This window comes from Microcaecilia unicolor, chromosome 1 (genome assembly GCF_901765095.1).
Source record: "Microcaecilia unicolor chromosome 1, aMicUni1.1, whole genome shotgun sequence".
NCBI lineage: Eukaryota > Metazoa > Chordata > Amphibia > Gymnophiona > Siphonopidae > Microcaecilia > Microcaecilia unicolor.
Genome location: NC_044031.1, coordinates 589,636,647 through 589,655,479, shown reverse-complemented (window position 1 = coordinate 589,655,479; position 18,833 = coordinate 589,636,647). Strand labels below are relative to the sequence as shown.

Genomic DNA, 18,833 nt, shown 5'->3' with positions numbered 1-18,833 from the left:
GGTAAGCCCCAGTACACAGTGCTATTACACAACAATGCTACTAAAAACAGATAATGCTCATATTAAATGTACATCACAATATACCCTGCCTCCAGTAATATGGGGTCAGAACAGAGTGTAATGTATAAGGAGGAGTCCATTTTTGGCACTAAGAACATGCATAAATGGTGGTGTTTTGGGCATTTACATATGTAAGTGGCAGGGTCTGTGCAAGAGTATTATACACCCTAGGCAAACCAATCTTTTGCCATCTTCAATTCACTTTTATGCACTTTGGCCCCTCCATCATGATCACCCCAACACTATCCCTCCCAGAATAATCTGGGGAAATTGACTATTTTCAAACTGCCTAGCCTGTCTGCTGGCAAAAGTATCTCCTGTTTCTTTGAGTTTGTGCAACTGTCAGGACCTATTTTGCTTAGACTGCAGGGGCTCCTTAATGCCCCCAGATTCTACTGCCTTAGGCAACTACCTAGTCTGGACTAATGATTAGGCTGGTCCTGGTATGTGGTCACATATGCACTTTAATTGGCTTTTTTCTCTGGGCACACCTTTATAAGCATACATAGAACCAACAGCACATACTTTTACAGTAACCATGCACATAGGCACAGTTTGCGTGGCGTGTGGACAGACCACACCATTATACAGATAGGTTATAAAATCATCTAATTTACACACAGTTATGAACTGACAATTGATGTTAATGAGCAATAATTGGCTACAATTACCGTTAACTAGTGCTAATTTGCACTAATTAGCAGATAATACATAACTGCCCTTAGCTGGTATCCTACAAAATGTGCATTCAAAATCCATAGTGCACAACTGCAAGGAGGCGTGAACCTGGGATGAACATGAGTGGGTCAGAGGCATCCCTAACACTTACCCATATGGTATATATAATACAATCAGTTGTGTGCCTAACAGGGGTGTAGCCAGACTTCGACAGGAGGGGGGTCTAGAGCCCGAGGTGAGGGGGCACATTTTAGCCCCCCCCTCCCGCCGCCGCCACTACCACCACCAACTTTGACCCCCCCCTTGCCAACGACTCTCTTGACCCCCCTCCTGCCGCCAACCCGCCATCGCCTACCTTTGCTGGCGGGAAACCCCAACCCCCAACCCCCAACCCCCGCCAGCCGAGGTCCTTTTCTTCCGGCGCAAGGCTTTGTTCTGTTTCTGAGTCTGACGTCCTGTGGTTGCTGGCTGATCTGCAAGGCTTCGTTCTGTTTCTGTGAGTCTGACGTCCTGCAGGTACAGAAACAGTCCTGCACGTACATAGACTTACAAAAACAGAACGAAGCCTTGAAGATTAGCCATCGTTCTGTTTCTGTGAGTTTCTGTACTTGCAGGACTGTTTCTGTACCTGCAGGACGTCAGACTCACAGAAACAGAACGAAGCCTTGCAGATCTGCAAGGCTTCGTTCTGTTTCTGTGAGTCTGACGTCCTGCAAATACAACGTGCAGGACTTCAGACTCAGAAACAGAACGAAGCCTTGCGCCGGAAGAAGAGGACCTCGGCTGGTGGGGTTTGGGGTCCCCCACCAGCAAAGGTAGGCGATGGCGGGTTGGCGGTGGGAGGGGGGTTCGAGATGGTCATTGGCGGGGGGGTCCAGGGCCAAATCTACGGGGGCCCAGGCCCCTGTGGCCCCACGTAGCTATGCCACTGGTGCCTAAACGCCTACAATTAGATGGGAACATTTACACCAGCTAATGAAATAGTGCAGACTTACGCTAGTATTCTATAATGGCAATTATGTGCATAACTGCCATTTTAGAATTCATGATTAGTGTACATCATCACAGTGCCTAACTTTAGGCAACTTTTTGAGAATTACCCCCCATTGTTTTGAAATCTAGGCATCAGTTCACACTGGCTCTAGAGCTGGTGTAAGTGTCCATGCTTGCAGAGTTGGCATGGTTTATACTATATAGGTACCTACTTTCCAGCTTAAAGTAGACACCTTAGAAAATGACCCTTTTATAGTCTTGATACTTTAATATATGTACTTTTTTCTCCCCTGACCAAGTTGTGCCCCGAGATGTGACTCGGGAGATTAAAGTATTTGCATTGTAAAATTGTGCATGTTCTTTTAGCTGACTGAAAATTCAGTTAGGTCGCATCAACCAGTCTATTCACCTCTGCTTGTTTACACCCACGTAATTCTGAACTTTGCCTTTGAAAATTCATGTCTATAAGAGGTGCGAGCTCTTACACCAGCCACAGAGCTGGTGTAAGTGTTTGCTACTACATGTCAAAGATACATGTGTAAGTGCAACTTATGCATGTGAGAATTCCTCCCCCAGTCAGAGATACATGTGCCAGAACAACTTATGCACTTAAGAGTCCCCCCCCCCCCAGTCAGAGATACATATATAAGTACAACGTATGCATCTGAGAGTCCCCCCCAGGTTCTGCAAGGTGTATGCCCTCTTTGCAAATACATGTCATGTAAGTTATGCTCATACGTACAAAATAGCGCTTAGGTGGAATTTTGGCATTTACGTCCATGTGCACACCTACCCGTATTTTGGGGGTTATGTTGCTGCTAAGTATTAGTCGCAGGAAGGAAAAATTAGGACAAAACTGGAAAAGTTAATACATAAGTCACTGTTGAATATAAGTTGAACATGTGTCTAAAGCAAAATTGAATGCACCACCCCTCTGTCCCCACCCCCCTCACTCTGGAATGAAGTCAAGTGCCTGAAGTTAAGTGATTTTTGAACAGTTTGATATTTTAAATACAAAATTAAAAAATGCACGCATGAAAAGGATATAAACTATATGGAGGTTTTTCTGACCTATGGCTAAGCAGGTTGCCCATTGAGTGCTAATATTGTCTATGCTGAGGCACTGAACACCAAGGGCTTCTGCGGTCTTTTCCTCCTAATTTTAAATTATTATTAAAGAACCACATAAGTATTAGAACAAGATTAGCACAGGCTTTTGTTAGAGATACCCCCCATCACCATCCATTATCAGCCCATCTCTCTTTGCTCCACACTACCACTATCATTCAGCATTGACCCATCCCTCTCCACTCTCCATATCCTAAATTGCCCCATCTGTTTCCATTTCTGCTCCCTCTCCTGCTCATTCACCAACTTCTGTTCCTGTGGGTCTGCACAATGGCAGCAACAGCAATAGCAAGCAGAAGGCAGGAGTGGGGTCTTTCCCATGTGCACTCCGCTGCTGTCTCGTTCGGTCCCAGAAACAGGAAGTTACTAGTCCAATGTAACTTCCTGTTTCTTGGACCAGCTGAGCAAGCGATAGTGCACACAAGGTATTGTCCCTATACTCGCCCCCCCCCCCCGCCTGTTGCCACTGCCGCCACCTTTTCCAGTTCAATATCTTTCCCTCCTCCCCACCCTAGTAAACCAGCAGTGTTCCTGTGGGCTGCCAGCAGCATTAAAAAAGAAGCAACTGCAGTGGCGTTCCTAGGGGGGCAGTGGGGGCGGTCCACCCCGGGTGCACGCCGCTGGGGGGGTGCCACGCGCGCCTGTCCTCCGTTGGTCCATGCTTCTTCTCTGCCCTGGAACAGGTTACTTCCTGTTCCGGGGCAGAGAAGAAGCATGGACCAACGGAGGGCAGGCGCGCACGGCACCCTTCCCCCAGCAGCGTGCACCTGGCGGGGGGGGTTCCTTTGCGGGGGTGTCCTTTCGCCGGGGGGGGGGTCCACGCTGCATTGGGGGGGCGCTGCACCCGGGGGCGGGGCGCATCAGCGATCTGCCCCGGGTGCCAGCCCCCCCAGGAACGCCACTGAGCAACTGGCCTTCAAAGTGTTTCCTCTGCTGTATTCTGTCTGCACGAACAGACGAAGTTGTGTCAGAGGAGGCAAGACAAAGCAGAGGGAACACGTCTGAGGCCAGCTGGAGGCAGGCTGCTTTCATTTTAGATGCTGTCAGTAGCCTTCATAAACACTGCCAAGGGGAGGAGGAAAAGACAAGAGAGATACTGAAATGGGTGGGGGTGGGGCATGCCAGTTTGCATGTAAAACTGGTTTGACAAAGCCATTTGTGCCACCTTATAGCGACATGAATGACTGGACCCCCCTCGGAGGCCTTCCCTGGAAAATCTTGCTCCCTCTCTGTGGTCCTGAACTATTTGAATTCTAATATGCTAAAACAAGATTTTCACTATTTATGTATTAAAATGTCCTGGTTGTCATGTTCTTGCTCTAGGCAATGTACAATAAAAAATGCCAAAAGAAAGCAAGAGTAATCCATAAATAATAAAATCACTACATATATATATATATATATATATATATATATACTAACACTTGAGACTCATGCGAACAACACAACCAAAAAGATGTTCTACTCCATGTGGAAACTGAAAAGAATAAGACCATTCTTTCCAAGATCTGTCTTCCGCAGCCTAGTGCAATCACTCGTACTCAGTCATCTAGACTACTGCAACTCACTATACACAGGCTGCAAAGAACAAACACTGAGGAAACTTCAAACAGCCCAGAATACAGCTGCCAGACTCATCTTCGGAAAACCAAAATACGAAAGTGCAAAACCCTTACGTGAGAAACTACACTGGCTCCCACTCAAGGAACGTATCACTTTTAAAGTATGCACCTTAGTTCACAAAATCATTCACGGTGAAGCCCCTGCTTACATGTCTGACTTAATAGACCTGCCACCCAGAAACGCTAAAAGATCATCCCGAACGTTCCTCAATCTCCACTTCCCAAAGTGCAAAGGCATAAAATACAAAGTACTGCATGCATCAACCTTCTCTTATATGAGCACGCAATTCTGGAATACACTACCACGCAACCTGAAGACGATCTACGAACTAACCGACTTCCGCAAACTATTGAAGACTCATCTCTTTGAGAAAACCTACTGCAAGGATCAAAACACATGAAGTCCACACACACTAATAGAAATGCATCAATACACTCTCTTCTGAGTTCTCTTCCCCCGTCTTTTCACCACACGTAAAACTCTACCCACAGATAAAATTGTAATACCCTTATGTTCTCTTGCTATTGTTCTATCGCCCTATCATTTCCTCATTGTTACATTCCATTGTTCTACTCCCGAACTGATATTTTGACTTTAATTTTGTCTTCCCATAACTCTTCACAATGTAACCCATAATCATACTGTAACAAATTGTATTTCCATCATTCACAATGTATTGTAAGCCACACTGAGCCTGCAAATAGGTGGGAAAATGTGGGATACAAATGTAATAAATAAATATACAGTGGTGGAAATAAGTATTTGATCCCTTGCTGATTTTGTAAGTTTGCCCACTGACAAAGACATGAGCAGCCCATAATTGAAGGGTAGGTTATTGGTAACAGTGAGAGATAGCACATCACAAATTAAATCCGGAAAATCACATTGTGGAAAGTATATGAATTTATTTGCATTCTGCAGAGGGAAATAAGTATTTAATCCCTCTGGCAAACAAGACCTAATACTTGGTGGCAAAACCCTTGTTGGCAAGCACAGCGGTCAGACGTCTTCTGTAGTTGATGATGAGGTTTGCACACATGTCAGGAGGAATTTTGGTCCACTCCTCTTTGCAGATCATCTCTAAATCATTAAGAGTTCTGGGCTGTCGCTTGGCAACTCGCAGCTTCAGCTCCCTCCATAAGTTTTCAATGGGATTAAGGTCTGGTGACTGGCTAGGCCACTCCATGACCCTAATGTGCTTCTTCCTGAGCCACTCCTTTGTTGCCTTGGCTGTATGTTTTGGGTCATTGTCGTGCTGGAAGACCCAGCCACGACCCATTTTTAAGGCCCTGGCGGAGGGAAGGAGGTTGTCACTCAGAATTGTACGGTACATGGCCCCATCCATTCTCCCATTGATGTGGTGAAGTAGTCCTGTGCCCTTAGCAGAGAAACACCCCCAAAACATAACATTTCCACCTCCATGCTTGACAGTGGGGACGGTGTTCTTTGGGTCATAGGCAGCATTTCTCTTCCTCCAAACACGGCGAGTTGAGTTCATGCCAAAGAGCTCAATTTTTGTCTCATCTGACCACAGCACCTTCTCCCAATCACTCTCGGCATCATCCAGGTGTTCACTGGCAAACTTCAGACGGGCCGTCACATGTGCCTTCCGGAGCAGGGGGACCTTGCGGGCACTGCAGGATTGCAATCCGTTATGTCGTAATGTGTTACCAATGGTTTTCGTGGTGACAGTGGTCCCAGCTGCCTTGAGATCATTGACAAGTTCCCCCCTTGTAGTTGTAGGCTGATTTCTAACCTTCCTCATGATCAAGGATACCCCACGAGGTGAGATTTTGCGTGGAGCCCCAGATCTTTGTCGATTGACAGTCATTTTGTACTTCTTCCATTTTCTTACTATGGCACCAACAGTTGTCTCCTTCTCGCCCAGCGTCTTACTGATGGTCTTGTAGCCCATTCCAGCCTTGTGCAGGTGTATGATCTTGTCCCTGACATCCTTAGACAGCTCCTTGCTCTTGGCCATTTTGTAGAGGTTAGAGTCTGACTGATTCACTGAGTCTGTGGACAGGTGTCTTTCATACAGGTGACCATTGCCGACAGCTGTCTGTCATGCAGGTAACGAGTTGATTTGGAGCATCTACCTGGTCTGTAGGGGCCAGATCTCTTACTGGTTGGTGGGGGATCAAATACTTATTTCCCTCTGCAGAATGCAAATAAATTCATATACTTTCCACAATGTGATTTTCCGGATTTAATTTGTGATGTGCTATCTCTCACTGTTACCAATAACCTACCCTTCAATTATGGGCTGCTCATGTCTTTGTCAGTGGGCAAACTTACAAAATCAGCAAGGGATCAAATACTTATTTCCACCACTGTATATACACACACACACACACTTTCAGGTTATTAATACATAAATGTATTGGAAATAAAAGAACAGAACCTCAACCATCTCCATCCTCAAAATCATATCTTCAACCGTTCCTAGCTTCTAAAATCTCACATTATAAAAGATTTATTAGGAATAGGCCAACTGAAATAAAGATATTTTCAGTTGCTGTTGAAACTTAGATTGTGAGGGGTAGTTACTGCTTTGAATTAAGGTAATAACAGGATTTTGCTGTTTAATGTGTGTTAAAAGGTAAAACTCTGTGTTATTTCCTTTAATTCATATTAGTTTACCAGAACTGCATTATAATGAGGTTCAAGGCATGCAAATGCATGCAAAGTATCTCATTAATATACAAATCGAATAAAGTAGCTTGCATTGAATTTTGCAGAAAAATCTGGAGGAGTGCACATGTATTTGTCCACAAAGGAAATTCTGTAACAGAGCACCTTGTGGAAATACCTTAGTAGGGTAGTTATTAATGTGCAGTAAAAAGCAGGCTCTTAACACACCTTGATTTATCTTGGGAGTACCACAGGTTGCTGATGCCTGTGAGAAAAGGATAACACAGCTTGTCAGAGACCTAGCAAGCAGCATTATTCCATTGTCCCTGGGACATTGGGCCGCCAAGCAATAGCCTGATGCTCCTGGGTATATCTTCAAGGAGTCGGCAACTGTATAAAATAGGTAAGACCAGAATAACCCCCTATTTCCAAGCACAAACCCACTTTTGAAACCCCCAGAATAGTGCCCCCAACCAGAGACCCCCACCTGAAGAGCACCCCCTATTGTACAGCCACTGGAAGTCCCCCTGCCCCCCCCCCCCCACACACACACAGACACAGACACATGCACACACATATAGCCTCTACCAAAGCTCCCCGGGCAAAGAAGTCCTGATGCAGAAACATGACCCCTAGTAGTAGTCACATAAGACTACTACTAGGGACACCGGTACCATGTTGCATGATGGCTCCAGTGAGGGCAGGAACCAGGGCCGGCCCTAGGGTTTCTAGCGCCCTCCTGCAGTCTATTAGTCGGCGCCCTTACCCATCCAGAGGCGGGATCACTATGGCTCCGCCCCCACAGTAGACACACCCCTTTTACCAGCCATGGCATCATTGAAAATATTACACCAGTATAGAAGAAAAATAACTTAGCACACAGACCAGGAATTAGGAGAACAGACAGTCTTGCCAACTCTGAAAAACAATGTGTTATCAAAATTTCAGAATCTAACAAACAGATCCCTATTCAGACACTTGGCCTTGCAGTCACACATGTAGAACAGAGATAGCCCCTCTTCAAATTCTTCAAAAATTAACCTGAAATCCTAAGAAGTTGGACTCTGCATGCAGCACAATAGCCTTCCCATTGAGCACAGCTTAGGATCTAGCTAGGACAGACTTAATCAGCATAAACTAACATATTCTACAATCTGAGTTGGACAGACTAACAGGAATTACTGAAGTGAGAGATAGGTGATGGTTAGGAATTGAAAGCAGGCATCTAGCCCTCCTGTCCTGTGAGTTGCTGTGTTGGGGGTGGAAAAGGGTGGGTCAGGTGCAGCACTAAACAGCAGTCTCTGACAAAACAAGGGTCCAGGCTCTGCTGTGCTGTCTCTGTCTGAGCCCTCTCTGGGCAGAGGACAGAGGTTAGCTGAGCTCCCACAAGTTATTTCAGAGCCAGATTCAGTTGGAGCAGTGACATCCTCTGACAAACACAAGGAGGATATTTCTCTGCATGGGAGGGGGGAGGGGACAGGACAGAGAGCTGACAGCTTTGGAGCCAGACTGAGATGAGCAGCAGAGATTAGATACTCAGAAGAGCTTGATTGCTTGCAAAGTGACGCCCTTGAGGGCAGACGTCCTTCTGCAGTGCTTACCCTGCTTACTGGGTTTGACCGGCCCTGAAAGGAACGACTGGAGATTGCTCCTTCCCAGGCCACTAGGGAACAGGGATTTTATTAAGGTAAGCCCAGGGGAGGGCCTTGGGGGAGGGTTCAAGGGTTGGTTATGGTTCCAGTGTTGAGGGGATATTTCCAAGGGGGTCTTTATAATAGGGGGTTCTTTTTAGGGGACACTATTTAGCAGGATTTGATTTGGGGCAGCACTAGATGGTTTGTGCTTGGTGGAGTGTTCTGGCCACAAAAATTTCCTGATGTTGCCAGCCCCCTTTAATAGTATTTACAACCTCAACAATTATTTGTTAATATGCTAAGCATCTTGTCATTCTTGATCATAATTGGAGCACTTCTATAAGCTGGCACCTAGAAGTACGTGCCACATATGTGTGTCAAACATGTTGACAGTTAGACACCTATATTCATTACATAGTATTCAGTGCCTAACTGTGAGGGGAGAATACACATGATCTGAATATGGGTGGGCCATGGGCAAGTCTTCCAGATACATGCATACTTTATAGAATATTATAAATAACATGTGTCACTTGGCACACTTAGACACATCAGCTTGCACCTGTCATTGACATGACGTAACAAGGCAGGCCTAAACATGGGAGCACCAATTCTGACATGCACTAGTATTCTATAATGAAATCTTGGTACCATGATCCTGTTCCAGAATTGGCACTAGGCACATGGCATTAGGATGCCTAAACTGAGGCACTAGTTTACAGAATTGCCCCAAATGTTTACTTTTCCAGATTTTCATCAAGCCAAAGCCAACAAATTAGTGAACAGTACAAAACAAGATTTGAAACCAGCTCTGATGGATTTCTCGCTGTTGACCTCCCCAATTATTTAATTTAAATTTGGAATTTTTCTTTAATTTGAACACCAGATGGTAATTTACTAATAAGAGCTGAAAATGAAGGATACAGGCATATTTGACGGCTGTGGCCAGATAATGTTGTTTTCACTTTTGTTTAAATAGATATGTTGATGATTGCTAATGGAAATTTTCTTTTATATCATTCTCTCTTTTGAGCTATTTTATTTTAGTAAGTTATAACTTAGGTACTTTGTTGTCTATTTCCAATAGTAATTCCTCTTGTTTTCTTTGCATAAATTGCATCTAACATTGTCAATAAATTATACAGGCTAATAAATAATTAAGAAAAATAAATGTGATTTAGAGTATTATCATAATATGAATCTTGGTGTATGTTATTATTACAATCATAAATTATATAGTAGCAAGACCAATTAGATGGTTTTATTAGGTCATAGATTTGCTGATCATCAGGGGGTTCTTGCAATATTAATTTTATCTATTTGTTTACTTATTAATATCTCAGTTTATCGATCATCATGCCACATAGAGGGTAATTCTATAAAGGAGCACCTGTTTTTAGACTCCAAAAATGCACCTATTCAGAGCCTATGCAATAAGAAAAAGTATGCACATGTCTTTTTTCACAGAATACTAGTCTAATAGGTAACAATATGCCTGTATTTTAGGTGCAATCACATACACTAGCCATAGAGATAGGGTAAATGCTTGCACCTAGATTGCTAAAGAGCACACATAACTTAGGGTTCCTTTTACTAAGCCGGCAACTTTTAGCACAGCAGTAAAATGGACATGTTTGGGGTTTTTCTATGGCCACGTGTATAATTTCCCCCATCTTTGAATGCGGACGGATGAAAAGTCACATTGTGAGCTCCAGTCAAGTGGTGATGTTCAGACATAATTTTCCCCTTAAGCAGCATTTCCAGCAAAATAGGGACCCCCTGTCAGGAGTACTGTTAGATGGTGGACATATTTAACATGTGCCTTTTTCTGAATTGATTATATGGCTTTTGGGCATTATGTCCTGCATATATTGTAGACTTGTTTGTGACATTTATAAAAAAAAACAACAACCAAAAAACCTCTCTTTCTTTTATAGCATAAACTGTTTAGGGACAACAGATGAAACAATTATCATTTAGGTTAAATGAAGAGGCATGATATGACATTTTTAGTGGCATTTTTTAATAACCAATGATTATTGCAAGTTGCCTTTGTAAAGGCTGTTGCCGGTGGGGTTAGTCTCGTTTTTAACTGAGGTCTTCTTTCTCCGATTTTTTTTCTGTTAGTTTTGTTTCTCTTGGTCCTCTCTGGTACATTTCTAACAGTAGAATTGCTATTGTGTGTTGATTTCAATTATCACAATATTGACTGATTAAGATGTTTATTTTCAAACCACATAGTTACATGTAACTTTGTAAGCCTATGTGCTTTGAAAATGAGTCTCTAAATGCCGTATCAGGAGTGCTAGGGATGTAAAACACATAATAATTGACTGCTTCTTGAAGCAACTGGTACAGGAACCAACAAGAGGGGGGAGCTATTTTAGATCTAGCCCTTAGTAGAATGCAGGGCTCAGTACAAGAGTTTAACGGTGTTGGCTCTACTGGGAAACAATGATCATAACATGATTGATTTGACTTAATACTGGAGTGCAGTCACTAAGGAAATCTACTATAGCAGCATTTAATTTTCAAAAGGGTGACTATGAAAAAATTAGGAAAATGTTTGTTTTAAAGGTGAAAGGCTCAGCTCCAAAGGTCTGGATTTTAATCGGGCATGGATGTTGTTTTGGAAGGCCCAGACTAAATGTATTCCACGTATTAATAAAGGTAGAAAGAAGAGCAAACAACAGCCATCATGGTTAAAGACAGAAGTGCATGAGGCTATTAGAGCTAAAAGAACATCACAATGTGAAAAAAGATCCGAATAAAGAAAATAAGTCGCAACATAAGCACTGGCAAATGGAGGAGTGGCGTAGTGGTTAGAGCACCAGTCTTGCAATCCAGAGGTGGCTGGTTCAAATCCCACTGCTGCTCCTTGTGGTCTTGGGCAAGTCACTTAACCCTCCATTGCCTCAAGTACAAAATTAGATTGTGAGCCCTCCTGGGACAGAGAAATATCCAGTTTACCTGAATGTAATGCACCTTGAGCTACTACTGAAAAGGTGTGAGCACATCTAAAATAAATAAAGTTAGATGCAAAGCATTGATAAAGAGGGCCAAAAGCGAATACAAATTGCATTGGAGGCAAAACTCATAGTAATAACTTTTTCAGGTATATCAGAAAGCCTCTGAGGGCAATATCAGTAAACCGTCAAGGAAAGCAGGCCATATCTGGGCCCCAGCATTGAATACCTAAGGATAATTCATCTTATGCTGACTGCCGGAGCTTGTATGGGTATGGGACAATATTCATCTGGGGCCCACATAAGACACTTAAGAACACAGGAATAGCCATACTGGTTCGGACCAATGGTCCATCTAGCTCAATATCCTACTTCAGTGGCCAATTCAGGTCACAAGTACCTGACAGAATCCCAAACAGTATCAAGATTCATGCTACTGATCCCTGGAACAAGCAGTGGCTTTCCCCATGTATTTTTTTCCATTGGGGGTGGGGGTTCTGGGGTCCACTGGACACCCAGAGCTGACAGTGACAGCTTGGGTGAAGAGCTGCACCCTGCCGCATGGCTACTGTCCATCTGCTTCCCCTCCTGCCCTAATGCCAGCTCCAAGCTGGCGTAGGATTTTAGGTGGTAGAGCGCCGTTGTTCAGCATGCTGTTTCTTTGATCATGGGGCATCAGAATGAAAGAGCACACCGGCATACATTAGCATGCTACTTGCATTGATCTGCTGCACGCTGTGTTGTTTTGGCACTCTTGGTGGCTGAACATGAAGCACAGGTAAATGCAGGTGCTAGTAGGGCACTAATGGCCTCTAGCGCCCGCATTTACTTCTGATCATCAAATGATGATAGTAACAAACCGAAAATGAAGAAACAATGGTGGGAGAGACTCTAGAGGTAAGAAAACTCTTGTTGGGTGCCACATGTAAACTGAAAATAGATATGCTGGGCAGTGGTTGAGTTTAACGGTTTATTGCATATAATTCAGTGTTGGTGTAACTTACATATTTCCTATGTAGGGCCTGTTTCTGCCAGCCATGGGGTGTTTGACCAGAATGTCTCTGGAAACAACTAAGGAAGTCGACGTATTTTGCCCTGTGTCAGTAGTTTAAAACTGGACAGTGCAGCCCCCGTAGGCCCATAACCTAGCTTGAAACTTTGGCACAGATTCTTGCTAATGTGGAGGAATACCCCCCCCCCCCCCATCTACATCAATGTACCATATCTAATGGTACCATTAAAAAAGGTGGATAAAAACATTCTCAACCCAGTCCTCAGGACACACTCAGCCGGTCAGGTTTTCATGATAGCCATAATGACTATGCATAGTATATATTTACATGCATTACCTTCCTTATATGCAAATCTCTCTCATGAATATTCATTGTGGCTATTCTGAAAACCTGACTGGCTAGATGTGTCCCAAGGACTGGGTTAAGAACCCCTGCTCTAGAACTAACAAAAGTGGCAAATGAATGAATGAAGCTGTGGTGAGCACTGCTATGACTGGTTTGGCTATTTGCCTCTTTTCTTAGTTGTAGAGCAGTGGTGCTCAACCAGTGTGTTGGGACACTCGTGTGTGTCACCAGCAGCTGAGAGGCATATCTCCAAAGATGTGGCAGACAGCAAGCCCTTGATTTCCTTAACAACCAAGTGTGCCTATGTGCTAGGGAGAGCAGAGCAGGGAATCAGGTACATGAAATCCACATAACAGGTCCTTTCTGTTTCACCATTGCCCACAATGCTCACTGCTGCCACCAGCCTCAACTGGAAACGTTGCAAGTCTGCTTTTCCCACCCAGCAGTCACTACCTTTGTTTGCATCACTGTCAGCAATTAATGAATGATATGCAAGGGATTTTTTTTTCCAGCCATGAACTGTAGTGTTCAGTGTGTCACAGATGTGAATGTCTGTCAGGTGTGTTACAATGGAAGAAAGGTTGAGAACCACTGTTATAGAGGGAAGTGTGTCCCAATGGTTAATCATTAGCCCCTGATGCAGTCTAACAAAGGCAAAACGTGGCCACTTCGGGCACTGATTTATCTCTTCTGTTTTTAATGAATTGCTCACTGCTTTCAACATTTGGTGTATTTGGTCTGCTCTTTGCACCACAAAAAAAAAAAAGCACAGGGTTTCTCTGAAGGCATGGCCTTTTGCCCTTTGGCTACATGATTTTTCTATCTCTACAAACACACACAGAAGCCATGGGAAAGGATTATTTTTAAATGTAAGTGGATTAAAATGGGCAATGGAAAGATATGTTGAAAAAACCTACACCTTCAATGACCTTTGCATCTGAGGTGACAAGGCTTGCCCTTTTAAAACTGCCAGCCAGAAGATCATAAAAATCTATGAGCATCTGATTTATGACTGCAAATTGCCTGCTGGTAATTTTAAATGTCTAGCAACACTCCTCTAGGATCATTTCAGGGCTGTTGAAGACTTGTTTTGTATTTTGCCATTTTATTTATGTATCTATATGTTAGGATTTATTAACCGCAATTACAAAGAGATATACCCATGGTGCAGCTTGGCATAAAACTTAGAATTTTGTTAACAGCATAACAATGATCAAACATAAGCATAAATACAACAATTAGGTAAACTTGGGCATGGCAGAATTAATCCTAGAAATAGCAGTAACATGATATAGTACTTATTATGGAGTCCTTTTACTAAGTTGCGGTAAACACCTTACTGTGGGGCATGCTGAGGCATCCCGCAGTAATTTTTACATGTGCATGCGCTACCCACACGCTAAAACATAGATTTTATTTTTTAGTGCATGAGGTCAGAGAGATCATAAAATGTTATCTCAGCTAGGGTAGAAATGGATAAACATGCTGCAGTATGTGCAACCCGTGTCAGTCCTTGTGAGACTAACAAGTTAGTTACTTCTTCCATTAAAGGCCTGGTTGAAGAGCCAAGCTTTCACTTGCTTTCTGCAGTAACGATAGGTGTCTAGAGGGTCATCCTGTTCTTCCAGTACTTGGGGGGCCATTTCCTTTAAGGGCCTTGAAGATCAGACATAGAGTTTTAAATTTAGCCCTGTATTGTACTGGTAACCAGTGAAGTTTTTGCAAAAATGCTGTGATGTGGTCACATCTCTTGCAACCTTCTATCAGTCTTGCTGAATCAATTGGAGCTGGTACAGACCCTTTGAAGTCAGACCAGTGTACAGTGCATTACAGTAATCTGGTCTTGATGTTATCATAGCATGCACAACTGGAATAAGATTTGCATTCTTGATGTAAGGAGAGAGGCAGCATAGTTGTCACAATAGTAGAAGCAGCTATTGAAGGTTGCTTGGATTTGAGATAAATTATTAGGATAAATAGATGAGAGGCTAAATTGAAAGCTAATTATCCAGCTTATAATCGAAAGTAATCGCCGGCTATTTCCCGACACAAATCAGGATATGGCCGGCGATTTCGCAAAAGCAGCGAAAAGCATATATTCGAAAGCTACATTTGTGATAGCTTCGCCGCTTTCCCTTCGCCTCGCCGGTGAAAGTTCAAAGGGGCGTGTTGGCGGCGAAGCGAAGGCGGGACATGGGCAGGCTTGGGCGTGGCTACCAGATGGCCGGCTTTCGCGGATAATGGAAAAATAAAACCCGGCGATAAGCAGTATTTTGCCGGGTTTACTTGGTCCTTTTATTTTCACGACCAAGCCTCAAAAAGGTGCCCCAACTGACCAGATGACCACCGGAGGGAATGGGGGATGACCTCCCCTTACTCCCCCAGTGGTCGCCAACCCCCTCCCACACTAAAATTATTAAAATACAAACCTTTTTTGCCAGCCTGTATGCCAGCCTCAAATGTCATACCCAGCACCCAGACAGCAGTATGCAGGTCCCTGGAACAGTTGTTGTTGGTTGCAGTGGACTGCAGAAAGGCAGAGCCGGGCCCATCCCCCCCCTACCTGTTCCACTTGTGGTGGGTAATGTTGAGCCCTCCCAAACCCCCCAAAACCCACTGTACCCACATGTAGGTGCCCCCCTTCAGCCCTTAGGGCTAGGGTAATGGTGCACACTTGTGGGCAGTGGGTTTGGGGGGGGATTTGGGGGACTCAGCACACAAGGGAAGGGTGCTATGCACCTGGAAGCTAATTTGGTTGTTTATAAAAGATGTTTGAAGTGCCCCCTAGGGTGCCTGGTTGGTGTCCTGGCATGTGAGGGGGACCATTGCACTACAAATGCTGGCTCCTCCCATGGCCAAATGCCTTGGATTTTGCCGGGTTTGAGATCGCCGGCAGTTTTTTCCATTATTGCAGAAAAACAAAAGTGGCGATCTCAAACCCGGCGAAATCCAAGGCATTTCGCCAGCCCACACCGTATTATCGAGAAAAAAAAATGGCTGGCCATCTTTTTTGAAAATACGGTTCCGGCCAGCTGTTGCGCCGCCGCCAAAATAGATCGCCGGCGACCTATTTTGCCGGCGACGTTCGATTATTCCCCTCCACATGTAAGGTTGAATAAGATATAAGGAACTGGTCTTAGTTACAAGGTGTGCTGCAAGCTAGTCCAGATGTGAGTGAGTCAGTTGCCATATGTATTAAAAGCTTAGGAGAAGAGCCAAGCTTTCACCTGCTTTCTGAAGTAGAGGTAGTTTCGAGTTATACGTAGCCTCTCTGGGAGTGAGTTCCGGAATGTGGAGGCTACTCCTGAGAAGGCTCGCTGGCAGGTATCACATCATGCAATTTCTTTTGACAAGGGTACAGACAGTGATGCTCCTTGATAGGACTTTAGAGGCCTCAAAGGCAAGTAGGAGGCTGACTTATTCTTTAGGTACTGTAGCCCATTTTGTCTGAGGACCTAGAGAATCAAAGAAATCTTTAAATTTGGCCCTGGAATGTACTGGTCTCACCACCTGCAGTTTTTTCTCAGTTGTGCTGCCAGATTCTGAATGAACTAGAGCTGGGACATGCCATACAGTGTCAGATGATTTTATACCATCAATTTATTATAGCCACATAACATATTATGTTGGGGAAGGGAGCAATTACATTCCCTACCTCAAGTTTTAATTTAATGTGCCTCACCACTGTATCTTTGGGAAAGCTGTGTCCTGGTTTAAACTATTGTGATAATTATTCACATGCGACCCACTGAATAAAAAATCTGTTTTAAAATAGATAACATGGGAGTCTTTATTTTGTTGCTTTACTAAAATCTCACTGTGTACTAAATTGTTCTTTTATTTTCACAGGATGATGCCAATGATCATTCAGTTTTCTATTCTGATTATGCTGCATGCTGCTCTCGTGCTAATAACCACTGCGGAGGATTATAAATGTTTACCCCTAGTGCTCCGGAAAACTTGCTGCTGGATTAACGAGACTTACCTGGCCAGGAACGTCATCATCTTTGCTTCCATAATGATTAATTTCCTTGGAGCTGTGATAAATATTGTAAGCATCAGAGAAAAAAACAATAATGCTATACACTTGAAATATAACAGTAAATCGAAAATCAAACCAATATGTTTATTTTACTGTAGAAATATGTTTTTTAAAAACTGTATCTATTTATAGATAGATATAGATTGGGTTAATAATCAACCCACAGCGCAAGCCACTTCCCATCGTGGGCTGACTTAACTCCAGATATTTAGTGCTGAGGAATGCACTTTTCTTGGTATTGAGTATCTGAGTATGACTGCCGATCCTGAAGTTAACCAGGCAATGGCTGATATTCAGACCAGTGCATGGTCTGCTTGCTTCATAAAGGGGACCTTTTACCAAACTGAGGTAAAAAGTGGCCTTAACACATGCTTATGCAGGTCATTCCCATGCACAAAGGCCATTTTTACCACATGGGTAAAATGGTCACTTTTGCTTAATGGCCACACGCTAATGTTCCCATTAGCATGTGAGCCCCTACCACCATCCATTATGTAAGTAGGACTCGCGCGCTATTCAGTTAGTGTGCAGCAATGTAACTGTACTAATCAATTAGCACAGGACACGCCTATTCTTCTCCCCCAGACCCTCCCTCAGTGCTAAAAAAGTAAAATGTATTTTTTAATATGTGGGAAGCGCATGCTGATGCCAAAATTACCATGAGATGCCTGAGTGTGCCCCACGGTAAGGCATTTTAAGCTGCTGCAAGCATGTGTTAGTGCTTACTGAAGCTTAGTAAAAGGATCTCAAAGTTAGGACAGCCTTTTTTTTACCTAACTTTTGGGCCCTGTTTACTAAGCTGCGCTAGAGGTGCGTTAGCATTTTTAGCGCATGCTAACTGTATACGCGCCCACAATATTCCTATAAGTGCCTACATAGCGCGAGCTAATTTTTTGCACGTGCTAAAAATGCAAGCACACCTTAGTAAACAGGGCCCTTTATACAGTTACTAAGCTGGTTATGAGACTGAAAATTACTGCTAACCGGCTACGTTTCTGCCCCATCCCCAACTCTGTTCCAGAGTGCCCACAAACTAGCCGGTTTCGGCAAAGGCAGTTAAAGGGGGTATTCAGTGACAATATCTAGATAAGCGCCATTGAATATTCCCGATAGCCCCAAAGAAACAATTTAAATGCCCAGGAGCCTCTTCTGGCCATTTAAATCACTTTCAATATCGATCCCTATATACACGTAGATGTAGATACATCAAGGCCTATATTCTGTATATGGTTTCTGAAAAGTCCACATGAAAAAAAAATTACGCCTAGGCATATTCTCTAAAGTATGCTTACATTTTATAGAATAGACTTAAATTTCTAAGCGGTATATAGAATACACTGAGCAGCTCGCTATATGACTAACTTTTGCTGCGTCCATTTAGGCCACGTTTTATTTGGTGTAAATCCCGATGCCTAAATTAGGTGCAGATCAGGTGTATTCTATAATAATGTGCATAGATTTTAGAAATGTCCATGCTCCGACCATGGCCATGCCCCTTTTTCAACTATGCAACTTTTAATTTAGGTGCACCACGTTATAGAATACACTTAGCGAACTTAGTGCGCATGAACCTCAATTAATGCCAATTAGTGCTGATAATTGCTTGTTACCATCCAATTAACAGCACTGATTAGCTAGTTAACCAATTAAGTTATGCGCATTGTTATAGAATACTAGTAAAAAAGGCCCGTTTCTGACACAAATGAAACGGGCGCTA

The 18,833-nt window shown here is 43.5% G+C and overlaps 1 protein-coding gene across 1 annotated transcript in view; it reads left to right on the top strand.

Moving 5' to 3' along the window:
* ADCY8 (adenylate cyclase 8) overlaps positions 1 to 18,833 on the top strand; it is a 578,382-nt gene that overhangs the window by 396,371 nt on the left and 163,178 nt on the right. The window contains exon 10 of the mRNA XM_030219235.1: positions 16,924 to 17,125. Within this exon, the coding sequence (XP_030075095.1) occupies positions 16,924 to 17,125 (202 nt within the window). The remainder of the gene's footprint in view (positions 1 to 16,923; positions 17,126 to 18,833) is intronic.